Source organism: Urocampus carinirostris, chromosome 11, assembly GCF_059441175.1.
Source record: "Urocampus carinirostris isolate Australia breed hairy pipefish chromosome 11, RoL_Ucar_1.0, whole genome shotgun sequence".
Lineage (NCBI taxonomy): Eukaryota > Metazoa > Chordata > Actinopteri > Syngnathiformes > Syngnathidae > Urocampus > Urocampus carinirostris.
This window is the reverse complement of record NC_142359.1, coordinates 33,651,963-33,667,781: the sequence shown is the minus strand read 5'-3', so window position 1 is coordinate 33,667,781 and position 15,819 is coordinate 33,651,963. Positions and strand designations below refer to the sequence as shown.

General features: G+C 43.1%; 1 protein-coding gene and 1 non-coding gene across 4 annotated transcripts in view; one reads left to right on the top strand and one right to left on the bottom strand.

Annotated features, from left to right (window-relative positions):
* Positions 1-1,467: 1,467 nt before the first annotated feature.
* The window catches only part of neurl4 (neuralized E3 ubiquitin protein ligase 4), a 30,815-nt gene continuing 16,463 nt past the window's right edge, over positions 1,468-15,819 (top strand). For 2 of the 3 annotated variants that reach the window (XM_088346700.1, XM_088346699.1), the window contains exons 1-10: positions 1,481-1,654; positions 7,581-8,079; positions 9,629-9,694; positions 10,762-11,201; positions 12,449-12,560; positions 12,631-12,719; positions 14,876-14,948; positions 15,025-15,292; positions 15,372-15,553; positions 15,628-15,713. In XM_088346700.1, the coding sequence (XP_088202826.1) occupies positions 1,490-1,654; positions 7,581-8,079; positions 9,629-9,694; positions 10,762-11,201; positions 12,449-12,560; positions 12,631-12,719; positions 14,876-14,948; positions 15,025-15,292; positions 15,372-15,553; positions 15,628-15,713 (1,980 nt within the window). In that variant the 5' untranslated portion in view covers positions 1,481-1,489. Of the gene's footprint in view, positions 1,655-7,580; positions 8,080-9,628; positions 9,695-10,761; positions 11,202-12,448; positions 12,561-12,630; positions 12,720-14,875; positions 14,949-15,024; positions 15,293-15,371; positions 15,554-15,627; positions 15,714-15,819 lie in introns of all 3 variants that reach the window. The other variant, XM_088346698.1, reaches the window with a different exon arrangement.
* trnaa-agc (transfer RNA alanine (anticodon AGC)) lies at positions 7,142-7,214 on the bottom strand. The gene has a single exon. It is a non-coding gene; the product is annotated as a tRNA-Ala (tRNA).

Below are 15,819 nucleotides of genomic sequence, written 5' to 3'. Positions count from 1 at the left end.
TAATTTATTTGTATATGGTTGTCAACTCTACCCAGTGGATCAGTTAAGTAATGTTTACAAATGGGAAGTGACACTCCTACACAGTGTAGAATGATCCTTAAATCTCATCTCATTAGCTGTACCGCTTATCCTCATTAGGTTCGCAGGGGGGCTGGAGCCCATTCCAGCCATCTCCGGGCAGTGGGAAGGGGACACCCTGAACTGGTTGCCAGCCAATCGCAGGGCACACGGGGACAGATAACTCACTCGCTCATTCACACCTCGGGACAAAGTAAAAAAAAATAATAACCAGCAGGACACTCTGGGTGCTCAAAACACTCAGAAACTAAATTCGCCCCTGCTCCAAGCGTAATACACCAGAGCCTCCACAGACTCCACCGCTATGCCGCAAGTGACAATAGCCGAGAAAAAGGAGGTGAGAGCAGGGCTCGGCATCAAATGGACTGAACCATTTCAAGGCAGTGGAGTACTTCTGATGCTGCGTTGTTTACAATTTTGTTTTGTTATACATTTTTATTTACTTTAGCATTTTTCATCTAACATTTTTCATATATTTAAACTTATTATTTCCTTTATTCAGGAAAATAAAGTTTTTAAAATGCTAATATTTTGGGAGGGTGCCTTGGTTGCGTGAGCACCCCAAAAAAACGGGCTGGTTACACCTATGCATTACGGTAGATCTTTCTTCGCTTTCACGCTTTTTGGGACAACTTTGTCTGATCATAGATCATCTTTCATTCATATTTTCAAATATCATATTTCGGTGTTCTGGTGCTTTATAAACCGACACGTTTCATCTATTGTATCCATAACAGTTGCAATTAATTTAGCAACAGCGATTTACAAATACACTTAATTGATTTGAATCCTGCAGCAGGGCGGCGCATTGGTTAGCGCGTGTGTGGCACAGTTCTGAGGTCATGAGATCGAACCTTCTTGTGCAGAGTTTGCATGTTCTCCCTGTGCTTGCGTGTGTTTCCTACGGGCACTCTGGTTTCCCCCACGTTCCAAAAAACATGCCTATCAAATTAATTGGCCGGTCCAAACTGCCCCTAGATGTCTGTCTCTATGTGCCCTGTGACTGGCTGGCAACCAGTTCAGGGTGTCGCCTGCTCACTGCCCGAAGATAGCTGGGATGGGCTCCAGTATCCCCGCGACCCTACTGAGGATAAGCGTGCAGTTATGAATGGATGGATGATTTGAATCCCTAACCCTGTTCTTTACCCTTCAAATTTGGTTTTAAATTAATTCTGTTTTCTCTTGAAAATGCCAACTATGAGACTCTCCGGGGGTACAATTTGAAGATACATCACCCAACTGATGTTTGTAAAACCTTTATGCTCTTGAGGGAAACAAATGAAATTAACACAGTGACAGCAGCCTTCAAAAAAGTAAACAATAGTCCAGTGGCTGCCGCGAGTGAGGCTGTGCCATGACGTCACTGCCGTAAAGTATGACTATTGTCGCGAAAACTAGCCGCCCCCTGAAGATGGCGGCGGAGCTGCATCCCAGGAGCGGAAAGCTGGTTGGCCTTTCCAACTCAAACCGGACTGCTCGGCGTAACCAACCGGTTCAGGAGTTCAACCATGGCCTGGTGCTCAGCAAAGAGCCGCTAAGGGATAGGGACGTCTTCACTGTCCGTATTGACAAGAAGGTAAACGGGAGCGCGGCAGGCCCCCGCCTTTGCTTGCTTGATGCGGGCGGGGGCGACGATACGGGAAATGCGAGGACAGCGCTCGCCGGGACGGGGCGGAGGGTTTCGTTGTCAGCGTCAGTGTGTCTCCCTTCCCAAGGACAAATAGTTTAACAATGCCCGATGGTGCTTTTTCCAAAATTTTAAATACTGGGGAAATGCCCATTTTTTTCGACTCTAATGCACATTTGAATTGGTCGCTCTGCTTACGATGTTAGTTAGCTACCCTGCTAACTAGATGCTAACCGGCAACCAAACAACTTATTTTGCATTTGCAACGACCATGGTGAAATTGGCAATGTATCTGGGGTTGGTTCGTCTTTTGTTTTCACCGTCTCTTGTCGGCTTCTTGACTGACGTCCGTCCATCCGAATTCCACTAGGTGTCAACAAACACTTCTCCAATAATACATGATAATAATAATAATAATAATAATAATAATTTCCTTGTATTGTCATTCTGTGTAACAATGTACACAGAACGAAATGTCGATTGCACCTGACCCGATGCAGCCGCAGCCAAGAGAGGGCGCCGCCGACCACTTTTTAAGTCTTAGGAATGACTCGGCCGGGGCGCGAACCCGAACCTCCCAGTCTCAAAGCGGGCGCCTTACCATCTAGGCTACTGAGTGAGTTATCCTCTACCTCTGGATGAACTTGCTCTTCACCTGCCTGTATCACCCAGTTTACTGTACGGACATCACTGTCTTCAACCGCGTCAGGTAAATCAGGGCATACATCACTTCCATGCATAGCAGCGTCAGACTCTGAGTGTTCAGATTCGCTGGCCAGATCATCCTCTAAGGGCAAGAAGCTAACAGAGAGCAGCAAATTCCTGTGAACTACCTTTTCTTTGCCCGTCAGACAATCCTTGACTCTATAGACATTGAGATCAGGCTTGAGTGATATGACTTCATACGGGGTCGACTCCCACTTGTCTGCAACTTTGCGTTTCCCCGGGACACCTCTGTTGGCGATCAACACCCGGTCTCCCACGACGAGGGGTGATCCTTTGGCCCTACGGTTGTACAGCTTGGCATGACGAGTCTGTTCTCTGAGAGTATTCCTCTGTACAATCTGAGCAGCTTCATGTAGATCTTTCTTCAGATGGCGTACAAAGTCAGAGTAGCTGACAACAGCATCATTGGTATTAGCATGTTGAAACATGACATCGACAGGGAGACGAGGGATCCTACCAAACACTAGGTAAAACGGTGCAAACCCTGTTGTCTCATGCTCTGTGCAGTTATAGCAGAATGTGAGCTGCTGCAGCATTTGTGGCCACTTTGCTTTGGGCTGAGGGGGAAGGGTTCTGATCATATCTCCCAATGTTCGGTTGAATCGTTCTGCGATACCATTTCCCATGGGGTGGTACGGAGTCGTATGGGATTTCTGCACCCCTGCCATCTCTAGAAGCTCTTTGATCAGTTTGCTCTCAAAATTAGCTCCCTGATCAGAGTGGATACGCCGTGGGAAACCATAGACAAGGAAGAAATCCTGCCACAGACGGCGAGCAACTTGTTTGGCGGTTTGATTCCTGCAAGGGAAGGCGTGCGCCATCTTGGAGAAATGATCAGTTACGACCAGGACATCTACAGACTTGTTCTCTTGCTCAGCAGTCCAAAAGTCTATACAGACCAACTCCATAGGCTCAGAGGTGACTATGTTCTTGAGTGGTGCACGGTTGTGTGGTTCCGGTGTTTTCCCTACTACACAACGCTGACAGGATTTGACATAATTCACAACATCACGTTCCATGCCATTCCAGAAAAATCGTTGCCTCACCAGTGACAAAGTACGGTTCTGGCCTTGGTGACCTGCTGAGTCATGTAAACCTTGAAGGACTTTCTGTTTCAATGAATCAGGCACCACAAACTGGAAGATTTTCTTGGCCATGTGAGGATCTTTCCTTATTTTGTAGAGCATGCCATTCTGTATGGTGAGTCTGCTCCAATGTTTCAGTAGTTTCATCACACTAGGCGACTCGACAGCTCTCTCACGCCTGGTAGGTCTCTTGTGTCTATGCACAAAGTACATGGTCCTGCTTATTGTGTTGTCCTGTTCTTGTAAACCAACAAGCTGACTCTGTGGGAGTGCCGTTGACTGATCTCCCTTCTGCAGAAGATTGAGGTTGGCATCTGTTCCCATCACTTGACCCACGCCACCAGTGGACTGAGCACTGAAGACAGCAGCAACTTCTTCTGATGTCACAGAACCATTGGAGCCTGATGGAATTGCCCTTTTTACTGACTCGTCTGATGTCCCAGCACTCTCGTCTACAACAGCGTGACAATTGTTGGATACTCTGAACACCTCTTGCACAGTACTGTTGTTCACCCCGTTGACTTGGTCCAAGAGCGAAGTATAGGGCTCGGTAACAAGGCGATGACCCACACATGACCGTACAAATGGCTCACGGCTCAGAGCGTCGGCTACGATGTTCTTTGGGCCGGGAATGTACTTCAGGTCAAAATTGTATGCAGCAAGCTTCGCTACCCACCGCTGTTCACACGCATCAAGTCTTGGTTTGGTCAAAATGTATGTCAGTGGGTTATTGTCGGTCCACGTGGTAAAGTGTCTTCCTTTCAACCAATGGCTGAATTTATCACATACCGCCCATTTCAAGGCAAGAAATTCGAGCCTGTGTGCAGGGTAGTTGAGCTGGGAGCGAGAGAGCGTCTTACTTGCAAAGGCGACTGGTCTGGCTACTTTTCCACCAGGTGGCAGCTGTGACAGGACTGCTCCAATCCCATCAAAGGATGCGTCGACAGCCAAAATAAACGGCGCATCAAAATCTGGGTGGGCCAGAGTGACACCTGTCACAAGGTCGTGCTTCAGTGTTTCAAAGGCGTTCTGGCATGCATCGGACCAATCTGCAGGCGTCAGCTTCACTTGACCTTTCTTGCGGGCTCTCTTGCGCTTATGCTTGTCACCAGATTCAGATGTGAGCCTGAACAGAGGTTTTGCCTTCGCAGAACATGCTTCAATGAAGCTTTGGAAATACATCACCATGCCTAGAAAAGATCTGATTTTACTAGGGCATGGCGTCTTGCCATCCGACTCCATTAGCTCAGCGACTTGTACGTCATTTATCGCTCTCACCTTCTCGGGGTCAGTCCGAATTCCATCCTCACTGATGACATGCCCAAGAAATTTCACAGTCCGTCTGAGGAAAAAACACTTTTTGGGTGCGAGCTTGAGGTTGTGTTCCTTGAGGCGAGTAAACACCATCTGCAGGCGTTGGAGTGCAACTTCCTCTGTGGGGGCAAACACCATCAGATCGTCGAGGTAACATAATAGGCTCATGAAATTCTGATCACCAAATATCGACATCATCATCCTCATAAATGTTGCTGGGCTGTTGCAAAGTCCCTGAGGGAGCCGGTTGTACTCGTGAAGCCCGAATGGTGAGGAGAATGCCGTGTGTTGTTCAGGCAAACATAATAAAAGATAACTGAAGTGCAATTTGAAAATAAGATGTTTCAATTTCCTCTAAACAGGCCGGCATTCAAGTTATATTTCAATTGCCAATTTGATTTAAAAAGTGATGGTATTTAGCAAAAAAAGAAGAAGACCAAATTGATGTAATTGACTAAAGCCTGTGTGGCTTACATTTGAATATATAGTAAAGTCTAAGGCAGGGGTGTCAAACTCAATTGCTCAAGGGGCCAAAATTCAAAACACACTTAAGGTCGCGGGCCAACCAGGATAAACATTTATTGAACACACTTAAACTGAATGTTTTTGGAACATACATATGAATAAAAACAGACAAGAATATTACATTTAAACCTTAAATCACTTGCACAGTATTTATTATTTTGCTGTAAATAAAAATATCTTGTTAAATTATACAACTTACAACTTAACTTAAACAACTTTACATTAAAATAACATTCAAATTCCCTTGCTCCTATGTCAATGTATATATTAAAAAAACTTAAATATCCCAAAAGATTTTGCTTTTCTTAATATATCTCCTGTCAAAAGTAGAACTATGGAAATGCTACACAAATTATTTTGTAAAAACGTCACAACATTTAGAACAGGGAGCCTGATGTGCTTAGCTTTGGCACAGACGGAGTAGGGCGAGAGATGGGAGGGAGTGCTTGCACTTTTTGCATAGCTCCACCCATCCCTCCCACTCACCCAATCAAATAACTTTAAGTTCTCTTCCGGTGTTTTGGCGTATTTACAATTTGTTCCGTGGATTCATCAAACGGTATCTGAACACTGAACACAGATTATATAGTGAGCTTTTATATACAGGATTCTTTAGCGTTGAACAGCCAAAACGAGTTTTTTTTTTTGTGTGTGACACCTTGACTGTAAATTGTATTGAAAACGTGCCCTATATATTCTGAAAAGTACTGCTTGGTAATTCAGGTTTTGGTTTCAATGGCTCAAGTTTTGAACAAGATGGAGAAAATTTGCATGCAATTAAATAGGTACTCATAGAAAGAGCCATATCTGCCTAGCGAGCCATAGGTTCCCGACCCCTGGTATATAGTATAGTATACGTCATATATGAAGGAATAGGTACAGTGACTAAAACGTCAGAATATGATGTCCAGGGATGAGACGACGTTGTTCATATTGACGGGCCATCAATAACTGTAATAGATGTAAAATGGTCTTGCGGGCCGGATATGATTACACGGCGGGCCGTAGGTGGCCCTCGGGGCGGGAGTTTGACACATGTGGTCTAAGGCATCTCCTTTCTATGCCTAGGCTAAGGACTTTATATTTCTGATGTGGTATCACAACTGGGTGGAAACATTTTGGCCTGGAGAGGGCGCCACCAGGCTGTACTTGCCCAAGATACACCACAAGAAATTGTGCTTCTACAACTCTAGCGGTTAAGGGATCCATCCAACCATCACTGGGTAAAGGGTAGCTGTTCCTAAACGTCAAAATTCATACATCCGACAGCGCTTGTTTTCAGCCAATCAGAGTTTAAGGCAAACTACAGCCCGTGAATACGTATTCAGGTCGCAATCTTTGTATCACAGACAATGCACATGTGATCCACATGCTTGCAAAGTATTTTGTTCTGAAATGGTTCCAAAATGTCTCTTGGGCACTTGTAATGTAATTTGCTTAAATTTAAGTTCCCTGTCAGTGAATGGGATTTTTTTGTTGCCTTTCCGTATAGAGTCTTGAAATGACCAGACTCATAACTGTTTTATATGTAAAATTAACCCTCAAGATGCAGACCTATACACGCAACCAGTTTTAACACTTACAATCACAGTAATATTCTGGGAAAATCAGTTTAAACTAATTCCTTATAACACTGCACCCTATCAGTCTCACAACAAGACCTGTAGCTCCTCCCTGCCGCTTTAATTTGGTTTGATTGGTTGGTTGGATCCCTTAACGAATGGGGTCATAGGGTCTATCTTCGACAAGTACAGCCTGGTGGCTGGTCCCTCTCCAGACCAACATATGCTTCCACCCGGTCTCAAACCAGGGACCTTTCACGTGCTGGGCGAATGTGCTAACCACTGCACTACGGAAACACTTATTTGGTATATTGCCATTAATAGAAAACTTGATCTATTTCTGGGTTGAATGATTTCGTTCACATATTTTAGTTGTAATGATGGGCCTTTTTTTTAATATAACTGACAACCCAATTATGCTAAAATGTCGTTTTTTTTCTCATTGCTGGCTTCTTCCACCAAGATACTTCAGTGCGAGCTAAAAATATCCCAGCAGACTCTAAAAGTGACTTCTTTCATCTGGTTGCATTTTTAGTCCAGCATTGGAGTCGCAAAGCAGCAAGCTGCAGACTCCAGCGCTTTAAGGCAAACCAAAAACGGTTTTTCCGCTTTGTGGTGATCGGTTTTATTCCCCATATGTTGCCTTTATTCAACCTGCCGCAGGTGAACTCATGGAGCGGCTCCATCGAGATCGGGGTGACGACGCTGGACCCCGCCCTCCTGGACTTCCCGAGTAGCGCGACAGGCCTTAAGGGCGGCTCCTGGATTGTGTCAGGCTGTTCCGTACTCCGGGACGGCCGCTCGGTGCTGGAGGAATACGGCCGCGACTTGGATCAGTTGGCAGAAGGCGACCGTGTGGGAATTCAGCGCAGCTCCCGTGGAGAGCTCCACCTCTGGGTCAATGGCCAGGACTGTGGAGCTGCCGCTAGCGGCTTGCCCCCCAAGCTGTGGGCAGTGGTGGACTTGTATGGCAAGTGCACACAGGTGACTGTGGTAAGCTGCGAACCGCCGCTCCCGACCACCCAGAGAGAGACCATCATTGCGGAGGAAGAGGATGCAGAGGAGGATGAGGGCGTGGTCGTCCGAGAGCCACAGGAAGATGCAGGTGTTGTGGCGCTAATGAATGTGGCAGCCATGAACGGAGTCAGGATAGGAGATGAAGGTGTGCCTTATAACTGGATACACCTTATATACCATAAAATATAGTGGATATGATCGAAAATACATATAGTATGTATATGTGTGCGTTATCAAACATGGTTTTATTTTTATTTTTTTACAGTATTTGGGCAATGATTGATCAATTGATATATATCACTGAGAAAAATCACAAAAAAATGTAAGCTACAGAAATGGAACCTGGCTCGCGTTGAAAGCACTGTCACATAACAATTAAACCACCAGTGACCTAGACGACTTGCGAAAAAAACAAATCTTCCGTACGAAAGATAACGCTAACATGAACGTGTAAAAATAAAAAATTCAGGTCGTTTACACGTCATTTAGCACCCGGGTCTCCACAATAAGTGGTGAGCGGTTAAAGGATAAAGAAAAGAATTATGAGTAGGATTTCTTACCTTGGCGGTTGTCTGCAGAAGCCATGCTGTATACCTGAAAGAAGGGAAACTCGCACACCTTCTTCATATTTTGCTATTATTTCTTTCTTAAATGCAATAGTTATACGCACTACTCCTCTTTTTTCACCTGTAGCAACTTTGCTGCTTGCACCAACCTTCTTCCGAGGCATAATTAGGAGTTAAAACACTCCCTTCACAGCTTTTGAAAAACGAAAGCAGAGAAGGAGTGCGCGTTGCCATGACAACAGTTCTTCACGAGGGGTGGGGGCAATCTACACTCGTATGCCGCTCAGCATCGCCCCTAGCGTACCGGCGTTCGAACTCCGATTTTTTGAACGAAAAGCGAAGCAAGAATTTCTCGAAATTTTTGGTCGAGAACCGATTTGTTCGAACTGAGAGGCGTTCGAAAACCGAGGTTCCACTGTATATCGGTATTGGCCTTTTTTTTTTTTTTTTTTATTCGATGGGACGATTTAAATACTGTCTCCAAATATCTGTTATCCGTTTCTTCTTAATACTAGTAATAGGTATCAGCCTTGAAAAACCCATATCGGTCGATCCCTAATTTATATCTCAGGATGATTTTCTGTTTTTTCAATTCTCTTAATATTCGTTTCTAGCACTATGAGTAAAAATACCGTTATAATGAGGGAACATTTATTGCCTTGTCACTTGTCATCTGCATCTCAAGTGGTTAGATTTTGGCGGTCTCACCAAAGTTACCCAGGATCGATTCCTGTTAGATAACGATGTTTTGCAATTTTTATCAGCGACATTTTTGACTGGTCAATCATCGCATCAATATATACTGTAATGTATAACATGCGCAACTTATATTCACAAATGAATAAGATCACTCTTACTGTACATTTTTTTTGACGTGCCTTATAGGCCAGTGCATCCTGTATGAAAATATATGGCAAAAAAACTTTTTCGGGGCGGTGCCTTTCTTAAAGTGTTAATTAAATACATTAAATTAATATGGAGATGGGCTTTTGGAACGGCCAATGGGAGGTTTGACAAAATTGACTATTTTTTTACACTGTTCATAATCAGTCAGCCCTCTTTATAAAGAAAACATGTGCAATGTGGGTCTGTGCTAAATCAATCTTGTTTTCCCTGTTGTCTTGTCAGTTCCTGAGCTGAGATGCAGTCGCAGCAGACCAGACAAGTTCCCCAACAACTTGGAGCCTGACGCAGGTACCTATGCCTGCAAGCTAGGCAACGGAAGCCTTTGTGACTGGGCTGCACGATTTAGGAAAAAAAAAAACTAATTGCAATTTTTCAGACCTGTTTTTAAATTTCGATGCAATTTTCGATTTTAAAAGAAAAGACATTCATTGCCTGTGCTTGTTTGGTTTTTGGGGAGAACGTAATCATAGTGACATGTAAACTTACCTCGAGATGATGTTATTACCGGTTGAGAGTATATGACTGTTACTAAATAACAACTATAGATCTAAAAAAGAAAAAATATACAGGCTTGCAATTGAATAAATGGTCTTAATTGTCATTTTACAAAAAATTGGAGGGCTTCTCCTTACCGTGTAATAAAGAAATTTAGAGAGCGACTGGCTAGCTACGCGCTCGCGCCACGTAACCGCGACTTCTGCAAGGTCTCAGCAATGATTAATATACAAGTGTCACGAATGTAGCGGTTTTCCGCGAGTGGTACCTTGAAGTCATCCGTTTCATGGCTAATGGATCTGGCGTTGGTGACTAGCCCCGAATAGCAGTGGTGGCTTAAGGGTTGTTAGTCTAGCTGTTAGATTTATCTTCCGAAGCTAACTCAGTTGATTCCTGAACGCGATAACAATCCACGGAGCACCTGGCGGTGATCAGCATTTCATTGTGCCCTCCTGTCTGTCCTCAGAGTGCGATTTCTTTGATTAATTTATTTTCAATGTAACGAGCTGCTAAAGCTACGAGCTGTCTCATTTGTTTTGGTGGTCATTCGTGCAAGCCTATCACATTCGAGCTCACACCTTGCAAACGTTTCCTCACCTTTATTGGCTAGTGGCATTGAAACTTGCCTTTGAATGGCTGGTCCTGTCAAATCCAGAACTATGACAATTCTTGCCTGCCAAACACTCCATCACTCAAATAACAAACTGTAACTCCAAATCCTTATTAAAAAAAACGCAGTCTCCTGCAGTTAGTTACACTATCACATGATGTCACATCACAATATTGATTAGTTTACGGTTAATTGTGCAGCCCTACCTTGTGATGCCAACTATTGATGGATCTTCTGACTTTTTGTTCAGTTCTAACAGAGCACCAGCTCTTTGACGTGTTCAACAACGCCATAGTGTCTTTTTACCGCGCCGAGGACGAGGGCGGGGGGACAGATGCTGGAGGCGGCACGGCAGGCGGTGGATCCACAGCGAGTGACAACTCCTTAATAAGGAGTGGCGCCAGTAGAGGAGGCACTCAGAGCAATGACGGAGGAGTAGGCTCAGGAGATGCTGCCAACCCTAACAGCAACCATAACCACAACCCCGCTGGCATTAGAGGGGGAGGATCTTTTGCTACTATGAACAGCAGCCTAACAACCAACGACGCCTTGCTCTTCCACGAGAAGTGCGGCACTTTGATCAAACTGAGCAATAACAACAAGACGGCGGAGAGGAGACGACCCCTCGACGAATTTAACAACGGCGTGGTAATGACCAATAGGCCGCTGCGACACAACGAGATGTTTGAGGTAAAAACAAAGTTGCTGTATTTTCTGGACTAATTCTCTCTGGAGTATACGTGGCGCCAGACAAAAAATGTGTAATTAGGAGGAAAAAACATATGTAAGTCGCATTTTGGGGAAAATGTATATGTTCAAATCTAAAACCAATCTAAAATAAAATATACATTCCACCCCTAGCATATTTCACTTGCTCAAAGTTTAATAAAACAAATTTGTATTAAATTTTTGGGGAATGTATTAAAACACAGAGCATTTGTACATTGTATAAAATTACTTATGAATAAGTTGAAAATTCTTATCATGGTAAAGCGACGCCTTCTCTTCTAAACGTGCGTCAAAAGTGAGGCGTGTCATAATGTAATCGGCGCGCCAAATGTCCCGAATCATCTAACGATTATTTTAGTAATCAGTGAATCGGTTGATTATTCTTTTGATTAATCGATTAATCTAATTTAAAAAAAAAAAAAACATAGTTGATATAATTCTATAATCAAATAATAAGGTTTGGATGGATATAAAAATAGTGCACAATATAATAATATAATATAAAGTATATTATAAAACAATAAGTGTTTGTCAAATAACTTAACCGTAAACAAAAATACATATTAATTTCCACTGTATACCAGTAAACATATGACATACTCTTTTGCTTCAACCTTATCCAAAGATCATATTACATTTAGACTTAACATACAAAACTAAATCGAAAAAGACAAATACAATTTTATTTGTAGCATAATTTGTATCCGCCAAACAATATCAAAAACTCCTGCGTACACACTTATGAGACCATAGATATAAACCTGTAAATGCGTCACGCCCCTATGAGCGGCATGCCTACTGTGAGTCTTCCATATAGGGCTGCAACAACTGATCAATTTAATCAATTATTAAAAGCGTTGACAACTAATTATCTCATCGATTTGTCATGTTGCGCAATTTATGATCCACTAATTATGTTAAATCTATGACCCACCCCCTGAGCTGGGTCATACCTAAGACTTGTAACATTGGTACCCATCGCCTCCCTACTTAGCTCGGCATAATGGGTAGGATTTGGTCACCTTTTGGACACATTGTTTGGGCGAAACTATCTTTGCATCATTTACCGTTCACAGTCGCATGTTTGTGTATGGGAGCTGACCCCTGGTTGTCAGGGTTAAGGTGAGAAAAAGAAGAAGAAGATTGTTCAAAGTTCTGTACTAGCCATTTCACTGAAGTGATCCAATTATTTTAAAATACGTCTTCAGATCCGCATCGACAAGCTGGTGGACAAGTGGTCGGGTTCTATCGAGATTGGCGTGACAACACACATCCCAAACAATCTGGACTATCCTGCCACCATGACCAATCTGCGTTCCGGTAACTTAACCAAAACCTCCCCTAGCATGTGTGTGTGTCACCGCGGAGCTCACTAACTTCTTAATGGCAGGTACAATCATGATGAGCGGCTGCGGCATACTGACCAACGGCAAAGGCACCAGAAGGGAGTACTGCGAGTTTAGCCTAGATGAGCTACAGGTACACACACACACACACACACACACACACACACACACACACACACACACACACACACATACACATACACACACACACACCGTCATGTTTTGTTGTGTGTACTCAAAAGCCGCTTGATCAAAATATTATTTATTCGTGCATTAACTATGTTTTGTTTGCTGGTTACATTTTTTTTTTTTTTTTTAATTTGCTTAATTATTTATAAAAACAAGTCTCACAATGAAAAATTGCAATTTTCACCTCTAACCTCCTGCTCTATTTCATTTCATAAAAACAAATGCTTTAGTATTTAAAAAAGATCACGGAAGGTATTTTCTGGACTATAATTGGCAGTTCTTTTCATATTTTGACCGGGGGTGCGACTTATTTTCGATTGGGACTTATCTATGAAATTTTTGACACATTATTACCGGGTATATCATATCACATTTTATAGGCCTGTGTTAATAATGTCAACCTTTCCCTGTTGTGCCGACAAATGCACACCATAGCAGACATACCTCGCACAAACGTCACTAAAATAACTTTGTATTTTTTTTGGTTGGGAATGTTATAGCTCAATAACGTAGACGTAGAACGAGAACACTATAGGGGCGGATTGTGTGCTGTGACAGTGACACAGAAGATGGAAATTTCATTAGATATAGTGATTTGGAGTTAAAATTATAAACATGTTATTTATGCTAGAGTTGTCTGAATGACTTAAGGTCAATCATGTTATGTTCATATGCCGCACAGACTTTTTCAGCCCGTTGCTCTCTTTTATTTTAAATTGCCTTTCAAGATGACTTGTATGTTTTTGTTGTTTGGTTTTACCAAATAAATTTCCCCCAAAAATGGAACTTGTACTCCGGTGCGACCTGCAGGCCATTGATAGGCCACAGACCTTACTGATTTGCCTTTAACCAGGTGGGAGGAGGCGGAAAAATCAACAACCATATGGGACAAAAACACGGACTTTCATTTCACACATTCATGAAAAGTGAACACTTGTTTATTTTGTAACTCACGGAACAGCCAACATCACATCGCATACAACTGGTTTCACAACATGTTGCTCAAGTTCATTCTTAAATTGATAGTATCCTCTAGTGGTAGCCTGCCAATAACATAAGTACTTCCGCAAACATGAGCACATTGTGTGTGACGTTACGTGTCCTCTTCTGTGCATGCGGGACACTTGTGGCCGTTCACACAGGAAGATCAAGTCACATTTTAGCTGGAAATATGAACAATCTCACAAAAATTTTACCCCAAAAACAGAATTGAGCATTAAGCTCTGCAGTTTGAGCAGACTATCAAGTGACCCCATGATAAAAGTATTTAACACGGATGAGGAGACAGGCGGAGAGAGACTGGGTTAAGGAAAAAAAGGGTTGTCTGACATAGTGTACTGTAGCGCTTCATTGCAACCATGGAGATACAAACAAGGAAAGACGGGAATGTTTGGGATATTAAAACTGTTTGCAGCGAAATGAATTAATACTTGAATAAATTTCTTGCACTGATTAACATGCTGCAGTAGCACATGGTAAATTTGATATTACAATAATTGCAGACATGTCACGGTTACAGCCTTAAAAGTATGTGGATTATTTTTGGTCCGCAATGTCGACCTTATGATAGTGTGAACAACTTTTTTTTATTTTTATTTTTTTTTACTTTGTTTGGTGCTGGGTTTTTTAAGTGCATGCATTTTAACGTCTATACTGTGCAAATGTTCTTGATTTTTTTTTTTTTTTTTTTAAGGGTTCATTATTTCCTTTTTTCAAATGTCATTTATGTCAGATGTTGGCTTTGGTTGGTTATGAAGATATGTCAAAATAAATAATTGGAATGTTATTTTGTTATGTTTTATTTTGAAAATTCTCCAGACCATTATTTTAATGAGTTTGAAGTGCTATCTAGTCCATTTCATAGGTGGGTAGGTACTTCTATCGATTGAAGAATTAAACAGTAAAAAATGGTCAACAGAAAGCAACCCTAACAAAGCTTGCCAGGAGATGGTGCTGTATTTTCTAGGTTTAGCATTTCAATATGGTTGAGTATTCACTGTAGAGCCAAGGGGGGCGCCTACCTGCAGAAGTTTGGGAACCATTGCCTTAAATGATGCACCACATCTGAAGTCTATTTGTGCTTCTGGTTCTGTTTTTCAGGAAGGCGATCACATCGGCCTGATGCGTAAAGCCAGCGGCGCCCTTCATTTCTATATCAATGGGATCGATCAGGGTGAGATCAACGACCGCATTTGTGCCGCTTTTCATCAGTCTGGTAAAAATTGGTCGAAATTTGTGTGGTCTCTTAGGGGTGGCAGCGATGCAGACTCCCAGCGTAGTTTACGGTGTGGTGGACCTTTACGGCATGGCTGTCAAGGTCACCATCGTCCACAATCACAACCACAGCGAGCGCCTTCGCCGCAACAACGCCATCATGCGGGCCATGTCACCTGATGTCGGGAGGCCCCGGCCCACTCTGACACCCGATGCCGAAGCGCCAGACCGGCTGCTCTTCCACGCCAACTGCGGCCAGAAAGCTGCAATCATCAGTGAAGGCAGGACGGCGCTGAGGCCACAGTAAGCCTGCCGCACGCCTGCTCTTCTTCGCCTCTCTCCGCACACATTATCTCAGCAGCTGTGTTTTTTGCTGATAAAGCGCAACGGACGACTTCAATCACGGTGTGGTCCTAAGCAGCCGACCCCTGCGCTCCAATGAAGTGTTTCAGGTCCGTATTGACAAGATGGTGGACAAGTGGGCAGGCTCTATTGAAATCGGTGTGACTACGCACAATCCCGCCTACCTGCAGCTGCCCTCCACCATGACCAACTTGCGCTCAGGTAGACCAGAATGTCATTTCCATTGACAAGGCTGCAAAAAAATTCTCATCTTCTAATGTTTCTTTTGCTTCCAGGGACTTGGATGATGACAGGAAATGGTGTAATGCACAACGGCACTACGATTCTGGATGAATACGGACACAACCTTGACCGCCTCAAAGTGTGTAATTCAATGTTTTTATTATAAATCGGGCTGCAACTAACGATTATTTTCATAATGGCTGAATCTGTCGATTTTTCCTTTTGATTAATCAAAGAATCTGATT